Source organism: Aquarana catesbeiana, linkage group LG11 (genome assembly GCF_042186555.1).
Source record: "Aquarana catesbeiana isolate 2022-GZ linkage group LG11, ASM4218655v1, whole genome shotgun sequence".
NCBI classification, from domain to species: Eukaryota; Metazoa; Chordata; class Amphibia; order Anura; family Ranidae; genus Aquarana; species Aquarana catesbeiana.
The window spans coordinates 88,978,614-89,004,694 of NC_133334.1; the positions used below are offsets into that span (position 1 = coordinate 88,978,614).

Here is a 26,081-nt window from a genome sequence, read left to right on the forward strand (position 1 = left end):
TTGATTGGTTTGCGCAAAAGTTATAGCGTCTACAAACTATGGTATATATTTATTGAATGTTTATTTTTTATTTTTTTTTACTAGAAATGGCGGTGATCAGTGATTTTTAGCAGGACTGCGACATTGCAGCAGACAAATCTGACACTCAGCCTAGGTTCACACATATGCGATGTGGGAACCAGCACAATTCCAGCACCGGTTCCTGCATCACATCTCTCCTGCAGGCAGTTCACGCTGCCATCTGTGAACCGCTGCGGGTGTCATTACATTGTTATGACACCCCCAGATCGGTTCACAGATCACAGTGCGAACTGTGAATTCACACAGGAATCGGATCGCACAGGTGAGAACACCCATGTGATATGATTCTAGTGCGGGGAAAAACAAGCCCCTGCACTTTTTTCTGGGAGAATCTAATGCGAGTTTGGCCATTCAACTGTATGGCCGAAGTCACATCTCACAGACATCGTATGTGATCGGCACTGCAGGTGCGAATCACATGCGTTGGATGTGAACCTAGGCTAAGTGACACTTTTTAGAGACCAGTGACACCAATACAGTGATCAGAGCTAAAATATGCACCGTCACTGTACTAATGACACTCGCAGGGAAGGGGTTAACATCAGGGGCAATCAAAGAGTTAAATGTGCTCATAGGGCGTGCTTTCTAACTGTGTGGGGGATGCTTTGACTGGGGGAAGACAGAGATCTGTGTTCCTGCTTATTTACATAGGCAGACCACCATTCTGCTTCTCCTCCGGACCCGCTGATTGGCTCCCGCTGTCCAATCACAGCGTGAGTGGGGCGCTTTAGACCCAGTACAAAAAAATCACATACAGGTACGTGATTTCATGAAAAAGGGCCGCTCTGCCGCAGTATATCTGCGTTGGGCGGTCCATAACAGGTTAAAAAATGCTTCTAACCTCAAATGCTTATAAATGCTGCTAAACTTACATAAACTCAGTATGTAAAATCTGTAAAATGAATGTTCCAGCTGTTAGGCTGGGTTCACACTGATGAGAATTGGATGCAGGTTTCACCGCATCCAATTTGCAGGACAGGAGACTGTGACCGGCTCTCAATGGATCCGGCTCTTACATCTCTGGGACGGCCGCGGTCCGCATTATAGAAGGGTCCTGTGCGTCTTTGGCTCCGTTTCAGATCTGAATTCAGGCAAAAATTTGGACCTGATTTTCCCCTGAAATGGAGAACAGCATACCTCCCAATATTTTGAGATGGGAATGAGGGACACCTACTATCATATGTATGTAGGTATAGGACACGCCCCCTGCCACACCCCCTTAAAGGAGAATTAACCAAAGAAAAGGTTAATTAAATCCACAAGGACTTTTTTTTACCACTACTATTACTTTATATGGGCTTTTAAAATTTACAAATGCAGCCATTTAGAAATTGGAGGTTGGAAATTGGAAAGGTTTAGCGCTGGGGAACACTTTTTAAAAGATAAAAAGTGCATTTTACATACAACTATATGGATCGGATCAAAATGAGGGACAAATGAGATGGGGAAAGAGGGACAAATGAGGGACAGAGGGACATTGCTCCAAATCAGGGACAGTCCCTTGAAATCAGGGCCAGTTGGGAGCTATGGTACAGGGTCAGTTGGGAGCTATGCTACAGGGTCAGTTGGGAGCTATGGTACAGGGCCAGTTGGGAGCTATGGTACGGGGACAGTTGGGAGCTATGGTACGGGGACAGTTGGGAGTTATGATACAGGGTCAGTTGGGAGTTATGGTACAGGCACAGTTGGGAGCCATGGTACAGGGACAGTTGGGAGTTATGGTACGGGGTCAGTTGGGAGTTATGGTACGGGGACAGTTGGGAGTTATGGTACGGGGACAGTTGGGAGCCATGGTACGGGGACAGTTGGGAGTTATGGTACGGGGACAGTTGGGAGTTATGGTACAGGGACAGTTGGGAGCTATGGTACAGGGACAGTTGGGAGTTATGGTACAGGGACAGTTGGGAGTCATGGTACGGGGTCAGTTGGGATTTATGGTACGGGGTCAGTTGGGATTTATGGTACGGGGTCAGTTGGGATTTATGGTACGGGGTCAGTTGGGAATTATGGTACGGGGTCAGTTGGGAGTTATGGTACAGGGACAGTTGGGAGCTATGGTACAGGGACAGTTGGGAGTTATGGTACAGGGACAGTTGGGAGTCATGGTACGGGGTCAGTTGGGATTCATGGTACGGGGTCAGTTGGGAATTATGGTACGGGGTCAGTTGGGAGTTATGGTACGGGGACAGTTGGGAGCTATGGTACGGGGACAGTTGGGAGCTATGGTACGGGGACAGTTGGGAGCTATGGTACGGGGACAGTTGGGAGCCATGGTACGGGGACAGTTGGGAGCCATGGTACGGGGACAGTTGGGAGTTATGGTACGGGGACAGTTGGGAGTTATGGTACGGGGACAGTTGGGAGTTATGGTACGGGGACAGTTGGGAGCCATGGTACGGGGACAGTTGGGAGCCATGGTACGGGGACAGTTGGGAGCCATGGTACGGGGACAGTTGGGAGTTATGGTACGGGGACAGTTGGGAGTTATGGTACGGGGACAGTTGGGAGTTATGGTACGGGGACAGTTGGGAGCTATGGTACGGGGACAGTTGGGAGCTATGGTACGGGGACAGTTGGGAGCTATGGTACGGGGACAGTTGGGAGTTATGGTACGGGGACAGTTGGGAGTTATGGTACGGGGACAGTTGAGAGTTATGGTACGGGGACAGTTGGGAGCTATGGTACGGGACAGTTGGGAGCTATGGTACGGGGACAGTTGGGAGCCATGGTACGGGGACAGTTGGGAGTTATGGTACGGGGACAGTTGGGAGCTATGGTACGGGGACAGTTGGGAGCTATGGTACGGGGACAGTTGGGAGTTATGGTACGGGGACAGTTGAGAGTTATGGTACGGGGACAGTTGGGAGCTATGGTACGGGACAGTTGGGAGCTATGGTACGCGTCAGTTGGGAGCTATGGTACGGGGTCAGTTGGGAGCTATGGTACGGGTCAGTTGGGAGCTATGGTACGGGTCAGTTGGGAGCTATGGTACGGGTCAGTTGGGAGCTATGGTACGGGACAGTTGGGAGCTATGGTACGGGTCAGTTGGGAGCTATGGTACGGGGTCAGTTGGGAGCTATGGTACGGGGACAGTTGGGAGCCATGGTACGGGGACAGTTGGGAGCTATGGTACGGGGTCAGTTGGGAGCTATGGTACGGGGTCAGTTGGGAGCTATGGTACGGAGACAGTTGGGAGCTATGGTACGGGTCAGTTGGGAGCTATGGTACGGGTCAGTTGGGAGCTATGGTACGGGTCAGTTGGGAGCTATGGTACGGGTCAGTTGGGAGCTATGGTACGGGGTCAGTTGGGAGCTATGGTACGGGGACAGTTGAGAGTTATGGTACGGGTCAGTTGGGAGCTATGGTACGGGGTCAGTTGGGAGCTATGGTACGGGGACAGTTGGGAGCTATGGTACGGGTCAGTTGGGAGCTATGGTACGGGTCAGTTGGGAGCTATGGTACGGGTCAGTTGGGAGCTATGGTACGGGTCAGTTGGGAGCTATGGTACGGGACAGTTGGGAGCCATGGTACGGGGTCAGTTGGGAGCTATGGTACGGGGTCAGTTGGGAGCTATGGTACGGGGACAGTTGGGAGCCATGGTACGGGGACAGTTGGGAGCCATGGTACGGGGACAGTTGGGAGCCATGGTACGGGGACAGTTGGGAGTTATGATACAGGGACACCCCGGACCCCTTGCTGCGAGTCACAGCTGCAGCTCATGTGAACCCAGCCTCAGTTTCCAGCACTCAGAAAAGGTTTTGAACTGCCTTGTGTACATGAGGCCTTCCATTTCTGTGGAAGCACTGCACTGAGGTACTCCAGGCTCATTGGAATACATTGTTGTTGCACACAGGCCTATGATGTTTTGTATTGTAACAAGACAAAGCAGTGTATGGACGGCCAGCAGGTGGCGCTCCCATTGCTGGAGATGGCGGTGTGTAGAGATGAGGGCGCACTGCCTGCTGGGAGATGTAGTTTATGTGTCACAAGAAAGGAAAGCTGGGGGGGAAGGGTGACCTCTGACATCGCAGTATGGAAGCTGAGCAGAGAGAGACGATCATAGCTGAGCTGAAGGAGATCCATAGCAGTACGAGCAGCCTGTAAGTCTTCCCTGTGTAAGTGTTCCGTGTCTGTATACAGAGCGGGGAGTGGATTGTGCCGCTCAGTATATACAGATGGCGGGGAGATAGGGGGTTATGATAGCGGCCCGGATGTTGTACGGTGTGATCGCGATCACGGTGGGAGGCTGCCTGTTATTATTACATATACAAGGTGTCTCATCCGGAGATCGGTAATATAATCCACATTATTATATATAATACACATCAGTCCGCTGATTGATGAATGCTGGGATTGGATTGGCTGCGTCCTGAAAGTCAGCTGGCTTTGCTGGGCCAATGAGCTGCAGGTGGAGGATTTCCCCGCCCCCCCCCCCAGCTGTCTTACACAAAGGGGCGGAGACTCCAGTGACATCATTGCTCTGATATCTATGTTAGCTGTTTGGGCTGGGACTCCCCTGCCTGCAGCTCATTGGTCCAACAAAGACAGCTGACTTCAGACCAAACACAAGCTGATCACAGCTAAGCCCAGTGTAATATAGGACAGTGATGGTGAAACTTGGCACCCCAGATGTTTTGGAACTACATTTCCCATGATGCTCAAATACACTGCAGAGGGCATGAGCATCATGGGAAATGTTCCAAAACATCTGGGGTGCCAAGGTTCGTCATCACTGTCCTAGGACCCCATTAATGTATGGGTGAATAGGAATGGCGGGCAAAATTTCTGATCGCAGCAGAACGAGCGCTTGGGTGCCGTTCATTTTAAATGGCACCCCCAAACGTGGCGTGATTTTGCTGCGATTAGTGGGACAAATCACTCCTGTGCACAGGGACAGAATTTGGGACAGAATTTGGAGCGACAGTCATGCATAGGGCAACCCATTCAGCTTCCGCATGAGAATTGTGCTAACAAAATTATGAGTGCGAACGCAAATGTGAACAAGCGGACTTTCAACCTCCCGAGGAAGATTCCAACCAGACGTGTTCAGAGCACTGAGGGCTGTAGACCAGATTTGATGCAGGTGGGAGGACCAGGGTGGACCTATGCAGCTGTCAAGATACATTTGGATGGTGCAAGTTCCAGACGTACATAAAAACACATGACCATGTTCGGTGCCCACAGTGGTCACTGTATAGGAAATCGGCTGCAAAGCTATAAAAGATGCCAGCTATGTGTATATAGGATGAAAGTCTCACCATGGATAGACACAACGGACTTAATAAAGGGCATGCATGCGAAACACGTCGTTGCGGCAACTGTCCACGCTGGTACCCCGGGGGGTTCCACTGGTTCTTCCTGCTTCTGCCCGCTGGCAGACAGTGATGTCATCTAATCGCACCGCCACGCTCTGTCTGGCTTCCCGAGCAGTTGTACTGCCTTTCTCAGGGCTTTTGGATTGGCGCCTTTCCATTCGCCCTTATCACAGTGCTGGATAACCTTCCATCCATACCCAGGGACCCGCAGTAGTATCCTTGGCTTTTTTTTTTTTTTATCAACCTTTATTGCTTATCTTCTTCATCACATTGTGGATTTTTAATAAACTGTTGTGAGACTTTCATCCTATAGACTAGGGATTGACTGATATTGTTTTTTCGGTGCCAATACGATACCGATATTTCGGCCACCTCTCAGGCCGATATTCTGCACATTTAAAAAAAAATAATTTTTACACTTCTTTTTCTTTTCTTTTTTTTTTAATTGCTGCCACAAGGAATGTAAACATCCCTTGTGAGAGGTACTCTTTATGGAGGGATCGGGGGTCTATAAGACCCCAAACCCCTCCTCTGCACTTAAAAGTATTCAAAACGTCAAGAGTACTTTCTTTTTTTTTTAAACTGCCGCCTTTAGGAGGCCAGTAATCCAGGAAGTGATGTCATGACATCGCTTCCGGGTTACTAAATCCGAGTCCTGATCGAAGCATCGGCTTTGTTCGGGTTTTCGGCCAGCTGGTTGCTCTGGCCTCCCGGTGGGACAGGAGAGCCCGGGCGAGTGGCACAAGGTGGAGGGAGGGTTGGCCCCTCCCGCTGCTTGTTATAACAGCCGAGTGGCTGCTGAGCCGCATCGGTTGTTATTAAAAATGAAGCTAACCGTCTGCTTTAAAGAACGGTACTGGGGTGATGCCTGCAGCTGCATGCATCACCCTGGTAAAACCCCTTGAATTAATATTGTTAATATCTCTCTAGTTTGCGACCGATACCGATTTTTCGTAAAATGCTGATATCGGCCTGCAATAATCGGCCTTACCGATAAACAGTCGATCCCTTATATAGACATAGCTGCCGTTTGTTATAGCTTTGCAGCTAATTCCCTATACAGTGACCACCATGGGCACCGAGCGTGGTCATGTGTTTTTATGTATGCAGGTGAAGATTCTGCCTCTTCACCCCTTCTTCCTTTCTACTGCAGGAATAGGGCTTTTAAAAAAAAATATAAAATAAAAATATGTGGCGCTATTCCATCAATCAGTAACAGTACAAAATGTGATGAAGTAGGCAGAATATACACCACCTCATGTGGTAATATGCCAAGCAAAAGTGACTAATGGCCACGAATTGATGCCACCATACAAGAATAGATCAATAGAAGCGGATGCAATTCTGCGATAAGAAAAATAAAATAAAAAATATAATAAAAGCAATTAAATAGAAAGTGACACAGTGCTAGATGAGATAAGCAATCACCCCTCAATAGGTGAAAGAATAACTGCGGATCTGAAAAAAAGACTTCCCAAGTGAATGCTCACAACCAAAATTCATATATGAAGTGGAAGCAATTAAATGCAAAGTGACTCAGTGCTTAGTGAAATAAAACGATCACCCCTCGTTAGGTGAAACAATATATATCTGTGAATAAGGAAAAAATGCCTTCCCAAATAAATTGCTCACAACCAAAGTTCATACACATGTGATACCGGTGGCTCAAAATTAATCACTAGAAATAAATAATAATGCTAATAAAGAATGAATACTGATGATAAAAAATAAATAATAAATAAAGTCGCTTCTTCTACGTGAGCTAAAAAAATATAGGCAGTGATAAAGTGACATATAGTGCAAAATAAATTATTGAGATCAGCACCAAATATGTGCATAAATTGCAAAATAGTAAAAAATATTGACCAAATTAGATAATGAAATCATGCCATAATAATTTTTTTTAACTTCAATAATCTTTATTCAATTTTTCAAATAGTACAAAAAGAGAGAAAATAATTTTTCCTTATTTTAACAGCAATTCTTAAATACACCTTGTACATACACCGTTTGTAAATACCAAACAGGGAAAGCCAAACAATACTATTCATTTTCCCCTTCCCCACACCCTAACCCCCCCCTCTTTGTCCCCATTCCCTCCCCACCTATCTTACCCTTGTTCCTGCCACGTCAACCTAATTACTTAATATCGTACAATCATTACCTTATCTCTTCCTACAACAGTTTTACATGGGATAACCCATTTCTACTAACCAAGGCATCCAGATTTTTTTAAATTCCTTTAAATTCCCTCTCCTTGCATAAACTACCTTTTCCTTCCATATTGTTTCCGTTACTGTTTTAAACCAGTCTTCTTTGGAGGGGGGTTTCTCTGCCTGCCATCTCTGCGCTATTAATTTCTTTGCCTGGAACAGGCACCTTAACACTGCTTTATTTTTGAAGTTCCCCAGCCTCTCTCCCACACCCATAATACACAGATTAGGATGCATTTTGAGTGACAGCTTAAAGATCTTATTTATACTATCTAATATTCCCGTCCAGTAACGGTGTAGTTTCGGGCAATTCCAAATCATGTGGATCAGGTCCCCGGTGTTTTGGCACCTAGGGCAGTTAGCGTCCCCCCTCCGCCCCCATTCGAACAGTTTTTTTGGAGTGTAGTATGTTCTATGTAAGAGCATTAAGTATGACATCTTCTGGGCGGGTGAAAGTGAAACCTGGTTCCCCCCGGCTAATATCTTTTTCCATTGGTCATCCGGGATGCTTCCCAGGTCTCTTTCCCACTTACTTCTGCATTTTAGATTTTCTGAGCTCGTAATACTGTTACTGCATATATATGGGTAGAACTCAGCTATGGAACCTTTTGGTCCGTCAGAGCTGCTTATTCTTTCATATATGGGAGCCGTGCTCCACACCGGGCCTTGTTCTCCAAACTGTGCTTTTAGAGCATGTTTAATTTGTAAATAGCTATAGTATGAGTTGTTTGGTATATTAAAGTCCTCTTTTAATGTAAGAAACGTTTTTAGGGAACTACCATTATATAGTTGATCCAGGCTAACTATCCCCTTCCTTTCCCATGACTTTATTTTCCCTATTAATCTTAGCTCTTGTAAATTCTTATTATCCCAGAGCGGCACACCTTTGACCATACCTCCCATATCCCTCAGAGCCTTTATAGATCTCCAGACTTTTATCACTAATTTAACCGTAGGGGGTCTATAGAGAAAAGAGTTAGCCTCCAAGACTTCCACCAATGTCTTATGTGGCGCATCTGCAATTATCAATTCCCCACTTTTGTCCCCTTCCATGTCCGAGCCCAGATGCTGCAATTGGGCTGCTAAAAAATAACTACGCGGATGTGGTACTGCCAGGCCCCCCTCCCAAGTTGGTAGTTGTAAAGTCTGGAGGCCTATTCTAGGCTGTCTTCCTTTCCATATAAGGGATCTTAGTAGAGTATCTATTTTTTTAAACCATTTTCTTTGTATCCATATTGGTGAATTGTGCAGCAGATATAATAACTGAGGCAACCACAGCATTTTGATCAGGTTACATCTGCCAACCACTGATAAAGGGAGTTCCTTCCATATATCACTCTTGTTCTTAAATTTAGACAGTAGGGGGACTAAGTTATTGTTTATGTAATTATTTGGGTCATTTGTTATATATATGCCTAAGTATTTGGTTTTCTCTACTATTTCCACTTGAACATTTTCCAAGTCTGGGCTCCTTCTGATGGGATCTATTGGTAACAATGCTGACTTTCCCCAGTTTATGGTAAGACCCGAAATTGTTCCAAACTTCGAAAAGATGTTCATCACCTGTCTGAGCGATCTCTCTGTATCCCCCAGATAAATGAGGACATCGTCCGCATATAACGCTATCCGTTCTTCTCTGTCCCTTCTCCGGAACCCCTCCATAATCCTATCCTGCCTTACTGCAATAGCAACTGGCTCCATTGCCAGAGCAAAGATCAAGGGTGACAGGGGGCACCCCTGCCTAGAACCCCTTTCAAGTCGGAATTCATCCGAAAAAACATTATTCACCCTGATCCTTGCCCTGGGGTTGTTATAAAGGATTTTAACCCAGTTGATATAGGAAGGACCAAACCCAAACTCCTTCATTACTCGCCATATGTACCCCCATTCAAGACTATCAAACGCCTTTACCACATCTAGCATCATCACAGCCCGTGCACCTGTGTTTTCAGTTGGTATCTGCATGTTCAGAAATAGCCTTCTAATATTCCTGCTGGTTGATCTTTGGGGTATAAAACCAGTCTGGTCGGGATGGACCAGTTTATGGATTAATTTCTTTAACCTAGTAGCCAAAATCTTTGATAATATTTTCACATCAGAGCATAATAGGGAGATAGGTCTATAGGACCCAGGATCTAAAGGATCTTTCCCTTCTTTGTGCAGCACTATTATCGTGGCTTCCGTCATTGATATGGGAAGCTTCCCCTCCTTTTTTGCCCACTCAAATGTTTTAAGAAGCTCCGGAAGTAACACCGTCCCATAATTTTTATAAGTTTCAACAGGGAGTCCATCAGGACCTGGGGATTTCTGATTTTTCATTTCTGTTACGGCTAATTTAATTTCCTCCAGAGTTATTGGGGCTTCTAATATCTCACTATCTGACTCTGTAAGGGAGGGCATCTTGATATCCCCAAAGAATTTATCTGAATCCCCACGCTCCACTTCCCCCCTGGATGTGTAGAGTTCTTCATAATAATTTTTAAAGGTATCTATTATCACGTCCACCTGAGATGAAATCTCTCCATTCTTTGTCCTAATGGCGGGTATCGTGGAGCCTGAGGATCCAGATCTAACCAGATGGGCCAGCATTTTCCCAACCCTTTCCCCCTCCCCATATATTATTTGATTTTGGAATAATCTTTTATGTTCAGACTTCCTACACATTGCATCTGAGTATACTTGTTGTTTATTTTCCCAATTACTTTGTTTATCCGGGGTTGGGTCCTTCATATACTCCCTTTCTGCTGTTATTACCTCTCTCCTAGCCTTGTCCTCCCAGTCTAGTGAGGATTTTTTAATTTTAGAAACTTGTTGTATAAATAAACCCCTCAAATAGGCCTTCAGGGCATCCCACATCATCCCTCTTGTTGTAGTATCTGTATTAAACCTTATAAACTCATTTACCTTGGCTATTATCTCATTTTGATCCTCTATAATCCCAAACCACACAGGGTTCATTTTCCAAAACCTGTCAACCATCTTATTTTTAGTACTTAATGAAATTATTAGGGGCGAGTGATCTGATACACCCCTTGGTTGGTAAGTTATATTTTTGATTGTTTGAGAGCCTAGCTCATTGCCCAGTACAAGATCTATTCTTGAAAATGTAGAATAGGAGCCCGAGTAACATGAAAACTGTAATGTCCCAGGGTTCCGTATTCTCCATAGATCCAATAGCCCCGCTTCCTGAAGGAAGTGGCTCATACGGTTTCCCTGTGGTGTCTGGCCCTGGTTGCCTGGGGGGAACCTATCAATCATTTTATTTATTACCACATTAAAGTCCCCAACCACTATAATTGGTATACTGTTCTTGTCTACAATAAACTCCAATAACTCATACAGAACATCTAGTCTAAAAGGCGGAGGGATATATACATTTGCCAACACATATTCCTGATTTTCTATTGTACAGTGTAAAAAAATATACCGACCCTCCTTATCTATTATGCTCTGTCTGCAGGTAAAAGCCACTCCTCTCCCAATTAACACTGATACCCCCCTAGAATAGGAGGAGTATACAGAGTGGAATTGACACTGAAATCTCTTGTTTCTCACCTGAGATTTAGTATCTTGAGTCAGGTGTGTCTCCTGCAGACAGGCAATATCTATTCTAAAAATACCTAGCATATCAAATACAACTGCTCTTTTGATCGGGGTACCCAATCCACGAACATTCCATGATCCAATATTCAATGTCAATGCGCTTTTATATAACATCTATCGAAGGGAAACCAAAAGGTAGTAGCAATAAGCTAGATTCTAATAGAGTCATAGGGGTGTACCCGTTTATCCATAGGGGGAGAAAGAGAAAAAAAAAAAAAAAAAAAAAAAAAAAAAAAAAAAACCCTTTTTCCCCTTTTCATACTTATTGTTATACCCCTTTGTGTCAAATAGTATATCTACCCCGTGCTTACTTAAATCCCATATTTTTATATTATAAATATTCATGTTCTGTCTGTGTTTTCTTTCTTTTCCTTTTCTCAGTGCCCAGTATATTAACCGGTGTTCTAATGTACTTTTTATATTTTGTTTAACCAGTACCAAATGTGTTATCCTACTTTCCACTGTACAAAAAAGAAAAACTCTTTGTGATTCCGTGTATCATAAGATCTCCTAAATAAATTCCTTTCCCTGTGAACCCTCCCCCACCACCCTCCCTGTCCCCCCTCCACCCAAAGAAGCCCACCCTCCCTACCCTCCCTCCCCCCCCACCCCACTCCACACCATTCTAGGTTACCTCTAGAGGCTTTTTTAATAACCATCTCACACTCTTTAATCTTCCTACTCTCACCTTCCCTCCCCACCACCCCCCGCACAACCATTTCCCATCCCTTCCTTCCAAAATCTAAATCCATTTACCCTTCCATTTCTCCACCCGCCCTACCCCTAAACACCAAAATTTAAATAAATCACTATATTTATGCCCCTTACTCTATAACATCTTCAACCCACATTCCCTATAGTTTCCTTGGTAACTGATCTCTTTTATCTTCTAGCCATGCTAACGCATCCGCTGGCATATCAAAAAATTGACTACCTCCAAGTGCGTTTATCCGAAGCCTGGCAGGATAAAGGAGAGCATAAGTAATGTCAAATTTTTGGAGGCTACGTTTGACTCCCAAAAACTCGGCTCTACGTTTTTGGAGGTCCAGAGAGAAATCAGGATATATTGATATTTTAGCCCCATTATAAGAGATGCTTCCCATCTCTCTGGCCTTCCTAAGGAGTTTTACTTTATCTTTGTAGTTTAAGAGTTTCACTAACAGTGGTCTCGGGGGTCTTCCTTGAGGGGGGGGCCTAAAAGGAACCCTATGTGCTCTTTCGATTGAAAACTGTTGTGAGAATAAATCTCCTCCAAAAGTTTCAATCATCCATTTCTCTAAAAAAGCTATTGGGTCTGAACCTTCACACTTTTCGGGGAGACCCACCACCCTCACATTGTCTCTACGAAGTCTATTCTCCATCTCATCAAATTTTTCCGTAAGTTTGTCTATTTTCTCTTTCCAAGCCTTGGATTCTTGTTTCATAGGGTACAGATCATCTTCTATCAGACTTATCCTCTTCTCCGTTTCTGTTACTCTTCCTGCTGTTTCCTTTAGTTCTTGCCTTACCATGATTAACTCCCCTTTAATATCTTCCATTTGATTACTTAAGTCACCCAAAGCTTGTTTACATGCGTTAACTGCCATGAAAATATCTTTCAGGGAGGGCTCTCCTTCTAATGGGGGTGTTAGACTAATAGAGGTTTCTGCTTCCTTCCCAGTCGTGCCTACCCCTTTGCTTGAAGGGTTTTTGGTGCCCGTGGTCCCTGTGGATGAACTCAGGTGCCCCTGACTCTTTCTGTCCGTAGTTGATTTAGCTTGAGCTTGCTGCCCCCCTTTGCTTGGTGTATGATCCGCGGCATGGATCATTTTCTCTAGCTTGGCAGTTGCTGCGACAGCTGCTGCGGTTGCACCCGCCACGGTAGCCTGGGCTCCTTTTTCCTTATCTTTGGCCGACCGCAGGGATTGACCTCCCACATTTTCATGGCTAGCTTGCTCATCCCCTTTCCTTCTTGTTGACATCATGTCTATCCCACTGTGGCGCTTCTCCCACAAGGTCAGCGGAACAAATTCTCAGAAAGCAAATAAAGCAATGTTAAATGGCCTCCGAGTTTAAGCCCCCCGACCCTGCTGTTTATTAACGCTGTCACCTGTAGCAGTCAGGTAGCGGTCAGGTACAAAAATAACATAAAAGCAGCTACGTATGAAATATTTCACATTCAGTCCACTCTAGGCATCTATTCCTGCATCCAATATATATATCTGGTATTGAAAGCCTCAGTCCGGCCATTCAGATGTTATCCTGCCCGCCATACAGTTGCATACAACAATAGACAACAATGGATGTTCCAGCACACTAGAGGTTCTGTTCACCTGGGTTCATTATTGTCCTCCCTCCTATGACAAGCACCATATGCAAGGAAATAGAACACAGTACCTCGTCCCTCCAGCCTTGATAAATCACACCGTTTTCCGCTGCAGGGACCACTGTGACCACTCACTTCTACACCCGGGCGGCTCTCCCTCCTCCTTCAATTTGGAGCGGCTTGTATCATACACCCGCTGGAGTCTCCACTTCGGGCTTACGTCATCAGTGTGCTCCGTAGCTAGCTTCCATCCTCCTCTTCCCGTTATCGCGGTATTTCGTCGGCACTATGCCCGTGCCCGTCACCGGCCGCGGAGCAGGGAATCCCGGAAAGCGCCCACACATCCGCCTCCAGGCGCACCGGCCGGGGACCAGAAGGACCGAGAGGGGTAAGAGAGGGGTGAACAAGGCACTGCGACTCCCCTTACCAAAGGGATAGAGACTGGCTCGTTTATCCTCGGGGCGACGCGGTCATGAAGCGGGGAGAGCGGGGTGAACACACACGCGCTCACGCCATTCCAACTAGCACCACCATCTGCTTCCGGTTACGCCTCCATCAAAGATGCCATAATAATTAATAAATGCAGTAATAAAATAATGAAATAATCAATAATGATGGGACAGCTAATCCCACAATAGAGATGCTGTCCCAGACAGTGACAATAGTGCAATAATGTCCATACAAAAGTGCAGTAGTGATGAGTGATTTCCACAAAGAGTCTTTAGACACAGTGCAAAAAATGTGCAGTGACTGGTGATTTTTCTTCTATGCACGTTCTAGTGCATCTCCCAGGTGTTTCCCCCAGCCTCTCACCTCCAACAACGGCCCCCAATGGGCCTAGTAGAGCGGGTGGATAATTCTAGGAGAGGATGTATTTCCTGCAGCGTGTCTTTAAACATCCAGTAGGTTTGTCTCTCTGCAACTCATCCCACAGCTCTCAGCACTCTCAGCGGTCCCAGCAGTTTTTAAGAGCAAAGAAAAGATCTCATGGTGTAGTATTTAGAAGCCCATTTATTAAAAAAACATAGTAACTTACATTGAGATAAACAGCAAACAGTAACTGTGAGGGAAGCTTCCGGGTTCGGCCGTCCCCGAGAAGCGTCGGCACCTGACTCCTCCTACCCTGACGCGTTGCGTCACAACACGTGACTTTATCAAAGGGATCATCATTATTGATTATTTCATTATTCTATTACTGCATTTATTAATTATTATGGCATGATTTCATTATCTAATTTGGTCAATATTTTTTACTATTTTGCAATTTATGCACATATTTGGTGCTGATCTCAATAATTTATTTTGCACTATATGTCACTTTATCACTGCCTATATTTTTTTAGCTCACGTAGAAGAAGCGACTTTATTTATTATTTATTTTTTATCATCAGTATTCATTCTTTATTAGCATTATTATTTATTTCTAGTGATTTAATTTTGAGCCACCGGTATCACTTGTGTATGAACTTTGGTTGTGAGCAATTTATTTGGGAAGGCATTTTTTCCTTATTCACAGATATATATTGTTTCACCTAACGAGGGGTGATCGTTTTATTTCACTAAGCACTGAGTCACTTTGCATTTAATTGCTTCCACTTCATATATGAATTTTGGTTGTGAGCATTCACTTGGGAAGTCTTTTTTTCAGATCCGCAGTTATTCTTTCACCTATTGAGGGGTGATTGCTTATCTCATCTAGCACTGTGTCACTTTCTATTTAATTGCTTTTATTATATTTTTTATTTTATTTTTCTTATCGCAGAATTGCATCCGCTTCTATTGATCTATTCTTGTATGGTGGCATCAATTCGTGGCCATTAGTCACTTTTGCTTGGCATATTACCACATGAGGTGGTGTATATTCTGCCTACTTCATCACATTTTGTACTGTTACTGATTGATGGAATAGCGCCACATATTTTTATTTTATAGTTGTTTTTTGGGGAACTGAGTGAACCTATCTATGTGAGCGGCTCTCCATCGGGTATTTTACCGTCAGTTTTACTAACCCTTTACTCATATTGTGGTTTTGCGCACTGGTTCTCACATATCCTTTTAAAAAAAAATGTTTTTTTTTGAAAGTCCATCCCGCCTCCCTATGCGCCTTAGGCAAATGACGCACGCACTGCCAGCTGTGCCTCCCAGGATATGTACATCACATATCGCAGGAGGAATAACCTTTCATTGAAGAACAGAAGGAGGAGGCTGGCCTATTGGTGCATCACGGAGAGGCCCTCTCACTGATCCCAGAAGAGCTGGCGGGCCTCTCGATGACGTCAGAGAGAACATGGCGGCATGGGACGGAGCTGTGGCCAGGCATGAGATGAGCTCAGCGGGTAAACGCTGGATCCACTGGATGGGTGAGTATCTGAAATGTGCAGATACCACCATCAAGTATAACAAAAAGCAAAACTTTTTTTTTTTTTTACTCTTTCTGTGGAGTGGAGAGGGATTAGAGCACATGTCAGATGTTTATTTCTGTCTGTGTCCCCGTTAGGAAGATTCACCCTATTTGTCCTGCTTACGGTTATAATTGAAAGTGAAAAATCTCAAAAGCTAATAGAGGGGGTTGCTGTGCGGTGGTGGTGTGGGTTTTGAGGGGTTAAAAAAGGCAGTGAGGAGGTGACACACCGCCTGTCAGATGCCTCTGAACAGTGATCCACTGTGGATCACCCTTCAGAGGGCTAATACAAGTGTAAATGAGCCCCTGGTTGGACTGATGGACTCCGCGCTTGCCCATTTGTGCTTAGCCAATGAAAGGCATGAAGAGCTGTGCCGAAGTTACTGATATATTTTACTGAATGAGCACTATATGTTGTGCCAGTTATACATTGATTCGGGTACCTGGAACGTACCCTATTGCCTGGCTTTTAGCTTAGGTCTCATTATTGCTGCCCATACAAAGCAATGTCAGGCTGACAGCAGTCGCAAGTGTCCTGGTGCTGACATGTAATCGCATGTGGGGTGATTGCCTGCAGTTAGGGACAGATAATCGCCTCTAGGCAGAAGCTGTTTCCATCCAGGAGCAAATATCTGTCCCTAACCACAGGTAATTGTTCTATGCTGCCAACAGCTGTTGCTACTGTCACCTAACAAAGCAAAAGATACGTTGTATCAAGGTCCACTAAATCATAGAAAACCCAGCAACACTCCCCACATAAGGTGTTGTCACCGTAACCCTAAACGGCATACAAAAAAGGAGAGGAAGGAACTTCCAGTAAGGATCACTGGGAAATCATAGTGGTTACTAATGGTAACAAAGGGTAGTTCTGGGATGTATTTAGACAAAATATAAATTTTATTAGCAAGCTTAAAAGGAAACAATGGGGTTGATTTACTAAAGGCAAATCCACTTTGCACTACAAGTGCATTGCAAGTGCAGTCGCTGTAGATCTGAGGGGAAGATCTGAAATGAGGGGAAGCTCTGCTGATTTTATCATCCAATCATGTGCAAGCTAAAATGCTGTTTTTTATTTCCCTTGCATGTCCCCCTCGGATCTACAGCAACTGCACTTCCGGGTGCACTTGTAGTGCAAACTGGATTTGCCTTTAGTAAATAAACCCCAATGTTCTGCAATCAGCTTGGATTGCAGCTTTGCAGTATCATCTGAAATATATCAATACCTGGGAAGGTACTACATCAAAATGACAATAGACAAGGACATACATATAAAACAACAATACAAAACAGTTTAAAACAATGGACATCCAGACGCCTTTTCAAAAATGCACATACATGATGTCATGCAATTGCGTTATTGTGCCCTGGTATTGAACCAGGCTATGAGCAGACATCAGGCCTGTGCATTAACCCAGGAGTGTGGAAAACTTGGGGGTCTTGAATCAGAGTAATATACATATGAATGGAATTGCATCAATCAATGATGGTATACTATGCAAGATGTGAGAAGATGATCCATGCCATAGATGGAAAGCTGCATGGAGACTTAGCAAGTATGCGCTGGTTTGGAGAGTAGTGGAGCACACTAGATTATTAGTGGTGGTCCCAGAAACTTCCTGTGGCTATGATGGCTAGTATAGTCCCTATTTATAGTGGTTGTTCACCCACTTTCACATATTTACACTATCCGTTTTGTCTCTTTATACAGCGCCCCGCTGTCTCTTTGTTTTCTTTAAAAAAATTCCTCCTTTACCTCACGGCGGCTCCCAACGCTCATGTAACCGTCCGTGTCTCCTCTCTGCCTGTCTGACAGAAGCGGACAGGGCCGAGCTTTCCCCGCTGACGTCAGCGGGACGCGAGGAGGAGAGAGGAGACAGGCCGTTCACATGACAGCCGGGAGATATGGTAAAGGAGGAATTTTTTAATAAAACACAGAGACAGCGGGGCACTGTATTAGAAGACAAAACGGATAGTATTGGCATACATTAGTTATTCCTACAGCAGGAGGGGCATGGGGCGGCACAGTCACTAGGTGACACGCACAGAGGGGAGGAGGGAGGGGGGGGGGCAAAGAGAAGACAGACACAAGAGAGCAGGCTGTGGATGACGGAGGCACGTAAACAGACCACGGTGTCAGGGCTCAGCTGCCATGATTATCGTGGTCAGTTTACATAGGGGAGGGGAGAAACTGGCAGGATCAGCCCACAGCCCAGCGCAGGAGTGCGCCTGCATGAGGGCCCCCATAGCAAGCGGCTTGCTTTGGGGGCACATGGAGACGCGAATAATGTTGGTGGGGAACCCCAGAAAAGGAGTTTCAGGGCCACTGATGATCCAATATCATTGCTCAGAGCAGGTATGCAATTTTTATTATTTTATTAAAAATTCTAGCATTTCAATCACTTTATTAGTAACTGAGATCATATTCCATACTGGACTGTTATAACTGTGATCAATTTTTGTTGCAGGGTGAAGTCATTAAGACTGTTGGTGGAATTTACGGACCCTGAGAAAGGGGAGCTTACACAAGCACAGGACAAGGTAGAAGCACAAAAAGGTTGTCTTTGACTTTTTGTATATCACTTATGTTGGAATCTAAATTTAGTAAAATATGTAAAAAAAAAAAAACATGTTTGTTGTCATGGACCAGAACTTTGAGTAGGTGTCAAGGTTTTGTGGTTGTCAGTAACTCCATTGGTGAAATCTCCCTTCAGATTTTGTGTGCTCACTTCCTTTCACAGTGACGAGAAACTCTCCATCAGGGGTACAAGAATAAAAGACCTGACCGGTTCTAAATTGACAGGGATTTAAACCTGTCCTTACTGTAGCCAAAACAAAAAAAAAACGTTTGGCTACACATGCATGGGGTCACCTGGTCAAAGTTGTATATGGAACACCACTCAATATAAAATTTCTTAATGGGTTGTAAAATGACAACTTTTTCCAGTCCTAAGTTAAATATGATTTATTCTGTGAACATGCATATACAGTATCTCACAAAAGTGAGTAACCCCTCACATTTTTGTTCAGATTTTATTATATCTTTTCATAACATTGTAAATTTGCTGTCCCCTCAAAATAACTCAACACACAGCCATTAATGTCTAAACCGCTGGCAACAAAAGTGAAAATGTCCAAATTGAGCCCAAAGTGTCAATATTTTGTGTAGCCACCATTATTTTCCAGCACTGCCTTAACCCTCTTGGGCATGGAGTTCACCAGAGCCTCACAGGTTGCCACTGGAGTCCTCTTCCACTCCTTCATGACGACATCACAGAGCTGTTCCACCTTGCACCTTTTGTTTGAGGATGCCCCACAGATGCTCAATAGCATGCTTGGCCAGTCCATTACCTTTACCCTTAGCTTCTTTAGCAAGGCAGTGGTCATCTTTGAGGCGTGTTTTGGGTCGTTATCACATTGGAATACTGCCCTGTGGCCCATTTTCCGAAGTGAGGGGATCATGATCTGCTTCAGTATGTCACAGTACATGTTGGCATTTATGATTCCTCAATGAACTGTAGCTCCCCAGTGCTGGCAGCATTCATGCAGCCCCAGACCATGACACTCCCACCACCATGCTTGACTGTAGGCAAAACACACTTGTCTTTGTACTCCTCACCTGGTTGCCGCCACACACGCTTGACACCATCAGAACCAAATAAGCTTATATTGGTCTCATCAGACCACAGGACATTCACACAGGACAGGAGGTTCCAGCAATCCATGTCCTCAGTCTGCTTGTCTTCAGCAAACTGCAGGCTTTCTTATGCATCATCTTTAGAAGAGGCTTCCTTCTGGGATGACAGCCATGTAGACCAATTTGATGCCGTGTGCGGCGTATGGTCTGAGCACTCACAGGCTGTCCCCCCACCCCTTCAACCTCTGCAGCAATGCCGGCAGCACTCATATGTATATTTCCCAAAGACAACCTCTGGATATGACGCTGAGCATGTGCACTCAACTTCTTTGGTTGACCATGGCGAGGCCTGTTCTCAGTGGAACCTGTCCGTGCTGCAGCTCAGTTTCAGGGTCTTGGCAATCTTCTTATAGCCTAGGCCATCTTTATGTAGAGCAACAATTCTTTTTTTCAGATCCTCATTGTGTTCTTTGCCATGAGGTGCTATGTTGAACTTCCAGTGACCAGTATGAGAGAGTCAGAGCAATAAAACGAAATTTAACACACCTGCTCCCTATTCACACCCAAGACCTTGTAACACTAACGAGTCACGTGGCACCGGGGAGGGAAAATGGCTAATTGGGCCCAATTTGGACATTTTCACTTAGGGGTGTACTCCCTTTTGTTGCCAGCAGTTTAGACATGTATGGCTGTGTGTTGAGTTATTTTGAGGGGACAGCAAATTGACATTGTTATATAAACTGTACGCTCACTACTTTATATTGTAGCAAAGTATAATTTCTTCAGTGTTGTCACATAAAAAGATATATAATAAAATATTTACAAAAATGGGAGGGGTGTACTCACTTTTGTGAGATACTGTACATTCCTTCTGTGCAAATGGGAGCAAAATAGAATGTGTTAAGGCTATTTTCTCTTTTTTAGCCAGGGTGAGAATCAGGAAAATACTGAACTATGGCCATCAGATGAAGTAGATGATCATAGTAAAAAAGTATTTATTTAAAGCGGAACTAAACAGATTGATTTAACAGTTTTAATTAACAGTTAGCATTCCCAGCATGCAGGAAATGTAACTGTAACATTTTGCTTATGCTTTCAACCAAACTGTTAAACTATCACATGGCTGGAGTCATACCTGATTACATGTGTAGCACCATGGCAGTTGCAGATCAAACAGCGGCTAAGGTGGCAGCTTCATTGGCTGAAAAGGTAAGGAGGGTTTAGTTCTGCATTAATGATCATCAGCTCCATCTAGTGGCAATAAGTCATTTTTTCAAATATAACTTGGGAGACTTAGTGTCTGACCTCCGCAAAAGAGGCAGTCTAGATTTCTCCACACTCTAGCTAATTACCGGCATACCCCGCTTTAAGTACACTCACTTTACGTACACTCGCGAGTACGGACATACCCCCGAGTGTATGTAAAGTGCCTCGCAAGTACTGTACAGACATTTTGCAACTGCAATAGAAGGAGCTGAAGCTCCGAGACCTTAGCCTGCCCTGTTCCAGTGTGCCCCTGACACCCCCACTACACTCTAGAAGTGAAAAAAGGTATTGCTTCACTTTAAGTACTTTTTTTGTTTTATGTACATGCTCTGGTCCCATTGTGTACTTAAAAGTGGGGTATGGCTGTACTCTTTTTGCTGCATAACTAGCTTAAACTGGGTGTTGATACACTCCTCCAGGCTAACAGGTAAATGGTGCAGTGATACTACCTCCCAAAATTCCTTCACCGCCAAGGTATCAGTGTTCAGGCATAGGTTGCTGAAGCCTCAAAAATGCTGAATCCACAGAAAGAGCCCTTTTAATGCAAGGCTGCCCCAGGCCCAATTATTGGTGTGGAACCCAAAGCAGCTGCCCCCTGAGCCCATGCTGCTTGAAATAGTTTTCCTGGTGTAGTAGGTGCAGACGATCCAACCCCCCCCCCCCCCAACTTGCTCTCCCGGTCGGGTAATACAAGCGGCCACACTGTGACGGGAAAGGCACAGCTCCCTCTGTCAGGACCGGAACAGCTGTGACAGAGTGAGGCAGATTGGCTCTGTGTTCACCTCTCCCCCTGCCCTTCTCTGGTCAACAACAAGGAGATCAAACATACAGAGCAGTGTGTGTGTGTGTGTGTGTGTGTGTGTGTGTGTGTGTGGTTCCTTCTCCCTCATTTTCCTGTCAACGGCAGGAGGGGTAGATTAATAAATCAGCGCCAGGACCATAGCAGCTTGCAGAGGCGGACACTGAGTTGCAGTGGGCTACAAGTAATAATCCCATTTTGCCACCCGTCTGTAAATTTACAGACAGTTTGTACATTTCAGCCGATTTACAAACTGTCCTTAAATGTCCATAATGGACAGCAGCCGCCCATAAAAAATTTGGCCTTGGGCCATCTCGGCCAAGCTAGGACAGGGAGGGCAGGCCAGGCACATCAGAAAGAAGGACTGGAGGGGAAGTCAAAGGCAGGAGTGCCACCGGGACAGGGGTCACGGGAGGAGTCAGACTTGTGTGGACTGTGGAGGGGAGAATAGGATGAAACCAGATCTGACAAGCTGGAGCCCTGAAAGAACTGTCTGACTGAGCTCTGCAGGGTGCACCTGGGAGGAGGTCAGTGACAACGTCGCCAGGCCACAGTCGGGGAGGTGGGGGGGGGGGGGTACTGAAGTACGGGGAGAGAGAATACAGTAAGGTAATAACTTCTCGGCAGGATGTGGAAACCTTGCAAAAAGATCTGAAATACATTTGGGTGGCAAAAATATGAATGCAATTTATACACTGGGGGGAGAACCTCTGGGGGGGATCTAGGATGGAAAAGGACTTGGGGGTCCTAGTAGATGATAGGCTCAGCAATGGCATGCCATGCCAAGCTGCTGCTAACAAAGCAAACAGAATATTGGCATGCATTAAAAAGGAGATTAATTCCAGAGATAAAACGATAATTCTCCCGCTCTACAAGACTCTGGTCCGGCCACACCTAGAGTATGCTGTCCAGTTCTGGGCACCAGTCCTCAGGAAGGATGTACTGGATATGGAGCGAGTACAAAGAAGGGCAACCAAGCTAATAAAGGGTCTGGAGGATCTTAGTTATGAGGAAAGGTTGCGAGCACTGAACTTATTCTCTCTGGAGAAGAGACGCTTGAGATGGGATATGATTTCAGTATACAAATACCATACTGGTGACCCCACAATAGGGATAAAACTTTTTTTGCAGAAGGGAGTTTAATAAGACTCATGGCCACTCATTAAAATTAGAAGAAAAGAGGTTTAACCTTAAACTACATAGAGGGTTCTTTACTGTAAGAGCGGCAAGGATGTGGAATTCCCTTCCACAGGCGGTGGTCTCAGCGGGGAGCATCGATAGTTTCAAGAAACTATTAGATAAGCACCTGAACAACCGCAACATACAGGAATATACAATGTAATACTGACATATAATCACACACATAGGTTGAACTTGATGGACTTGTGTCATTTTTCAACCTCACCTACTGTGTAACTATGTAAGGGGGGGCACTGATATAAAGGTTCCCACTTTTATCAGTAATCCCCCTTACTGGAGTGTATTCACTTTAGGGAAGGTGGTCTGTGGTCACCTCCCTCCACCCCCATCCCACAACATCAGCATTGCCAGTGTTTCCCCTAAATCAGTGTCCTCAGAGTTCCCCTTTACCTCCAGAGTCTGCAGAATTCCCTCCTACAGTGCGAGGGGGGCTTTAATTGTCAGGACCTATTAAAGACCACCCTGAAAATGGTACATTGCAGTAAGATGACAGCTTTTATTGGATGCAACGGCGAGATACAGCCAGCAAACATCAATGCGTTTCATGAGTCTGAGTCATGAGTAGGGATGTTATGGCTGAAACGTGTTGATGATTGCTGGCTGTATCTCATCGTTGCATCTAATAAAAGCTGACATCTTACTGCTATGTACAATTGTTCCAGCTCTTTCTGTGGATTTAACACTCCTCAGGCTGCCTGTTCAAAAGGGTTACATAGGGGTCTTTGCAGAATGATTTGTCATTAACTGTACAGAGCATTTGATAGACCCTGATCCAGAACCGTTTCACTTTTTTGCTATATTAACCTGTTAACGATTTTTTTTCAACCAGGTATCTGAATCCCTATCTGTGTGGAAAACCCTGTTTTCTGCAGCTGCACAATCACCTGCTTCCAGTCCCTGAGCAATGTCTGACCCAACAGAAAAGGATGATGGCCATAAACCCTTTAGTGCATTATCCTTTGAACGTCCTCATGATCCTGGCACACTGTCACTTAGTGACTCAGACCCTGAGTTATCAGATGATGCAGAGGTGGAATCTGTGAGTGCAGAGGAAGAAGAGAATGATGAAGAAGACAATAGAAAGGAAGGTGGGCATGAATCTCCTTTGCAGCCTTTCCTCTTGAAAGGAACAGATGCAGGCTTCTCCCAGCGCAGTCATGGCATTTTTGGAGGCTTGTTAGATGTACAGAAGTTGCCACCTCTTTCCAAGCATAACACAAAAGGGAAGCAAGGGGTTAGTGCTAGTTTGATTCCTGAAATTCCAGCTTCTGATTCTAACCCATTCGAACAAAGGGAGAAAACCACCATGTCTTCAAATACTGGAAGCTCAAGCGTTACCACTAAAAAACGCTCAGCACCTGCTACGCACCTTCCTGATTATCTAGCCCACCCAGAGCGCTGGACAAAGTACAGTCTAGAGGATGTTCAAGATACCAGTGACCGCGGCAACCGAAATACGGCTACAAATTTCATGGCAGAGTTAAAACTTAAAAAAGAAGCTAAGGAGGCCTCCAAGAATACCACCAACCCACGCTCCTTCAACCAAGATTCCTCCAGTGGTGGGGAGGGAAGAATCATGTTCACAAAGCCACAGAAAAAGAGCCAGAAAGATGGTGAGAAAAGTGGGGCACAGCCAGGACAACAGCACATGGCCAAGTCATGGGGTGATGATGGCCTGGAAGATGCCGAGGGTACCGCAGAAAAGGCAACATCTGAATCTTTGGGGTTTCACGGATCTAAGAAACGGAGCCGGAAAAATATCAGACCAAAAAAACGTGAAAAAGAGGAAGAGGACTCTTCATAAGGAGTGCTGGGGGTGGGGAATGTCAAAATATAATCTAATTTGTTGTGGAGTGACCTTAAAAGCAATAATGAAACATAATATTGTTTAGAGTATTATTGTAAGTTCAGTCTATAAAAAAATATTCTGATTTGATCCGAGTTGTTTCTTTATCCTACGAATCGCAACAACGGCAGTTTACATCCATCTGAGCTGATTACTCATTTTGAAATTAATGCTGATAGGAAGTGAGAGCTGAATGATGGAGAGATGAGTTCACCGGTGTGCTACCTCTTCTTTTCACTGTCGTTTTACAAGGTGGTGGAGGGGGAGGGTGGACCTGCAATTCAAGTGTGAAAAGGCACATTAACCACTTTACCCCCCTTATGACCAGGCAAATTTTTGCGATACGACACTGCGTTACTTTAACTGACAATTGCACAATCGTGCGATGCTGTACCCAAATAAAATGTATGTCCTTTTTTCCCCACAAATAGCTTTCTTTTGGTCATATCTGATCACCTCTGCGGTTTTTAATTTTTTCTATAAACAAAAAAAAAGCCCAACAATTAAGAAAAAAAAATATATATATATTTTTTTACTTTATGTTATAATATGTATTCGATAAAAAAATTGGAAAAAAAAAAAATCACATTTCTTCTTCAATTTAGGCCAATATGTATTCTGCTACATATTTATAGTAAAAAGAAAATCCCAATAAGCGTATATTGATTGCTTTGCACAAAAGTTATGAGAGAGAGACTTATAGCAGGACTGCAATATTGCAGTGGACAGTGAAGACACTGACGCTTTTTGGGGACCAGTGACACTAATACAGTGATCAGTGCTAAAAATATACACTGTCACTGTACTAATGACACTGGCTGTGAAGGGGTTAACATCAGGGGCAATCAAAGGGTTAAATGTGTGCTTGACCAGTGCTTTACTACTGTGGGGGAGGTGCTTGTACTAGGGTAAAGCATTAATCGGTGCCTCTGCTTAGCAGAGACACAGGATCCATGCCTTCTGTACTGACATAACGGCGATCTGCCTTGTTTACATAGGCAGACCGCCATTCTGCATGTGTACCGAAGTATTGGCAGGTGCCGGCGGACATCGAGTCCACCGTATCCACCGATCAGCTCCCACTATGTCTAATCACAGCGGGAGTGTGCCGCCACCCACGTGCGCCCCAGTCCCAGAAGTGCAGGATCATGTACTAGGTGCGTGATCCTGCGCAGCAGAGCCCTCTTTCCACCTTAAATTAATAGTTTGTAAACTTTTGGAGGGGGTGATAAGGTTCCATATCCAGGAATTTGCAGATAAGAATGGCATCATTAGTAGTAACCAACATGGAGTTATGAAAGATCATTCTTGCCAGACCAACCTATTAATATTCTATGAGGACATGCACTTGGAGTTAGAAATATGAATGCAAGTTACATAGTAGGGGAAGAACCTCTGGGGGAATCAAGGATGGAAAA

General features: G+C 44.8%; 1 protein-coding gene across 4 annotated transcripts; it reads left to right on the top strand.

Annotated features, from left to right (window-relative positions):
- The first annotated feature begins 4,023 nt into the window (after window positions 1-4,023).
- On the top strand, window positions 4,024-24,753 carry TSSC4 (tumor suppressing subtransferable candidate 4). Of its 4 annotated transcripts, none has more exons than XM_073604715.1 (3): window positions 4,024-4,181; window positions 18,384-18,472; window positions 23,647-24,753. In XM_073604715.1, exon 3 carries the CDS (start codon window positions 23,722-23,724, stop codon window positions 24,619-24,621), a length of 900 nt encoding a protein of 299 aa, XP_073460816.1. In that variant the 5' UTR covers window positions 4,024-4,181; window positions 18,384-18,472; window positions 23,647-23,721; the 3' UTR covers window positions 24,622-24,753. The 4 variants fall into 4 exon arrangements, with proteins under 4 accessions (XP_073460816.1, XP_073460815.1, XP_073460818.1 ...); XM_073604714.1 differs by having other exon boundaries at window positions 18,384-18,456; XM_073604717.1 differs by having other exon boundaries at window positions 4,044-4,196.
- The last annotated feature ends 1,328 nt before the right edge of the window (window positions 24,754-26,081 follow it).

Excerpts from the sequence above, each read along its gene's own strand:
- TSSC4 (XM_073604715.1), top strand. The coding sequence starts at position 23,722 with ATGTCTGACCCAACAGAAAAGGATGATGGCCATAAACCCTTTAGTGCA.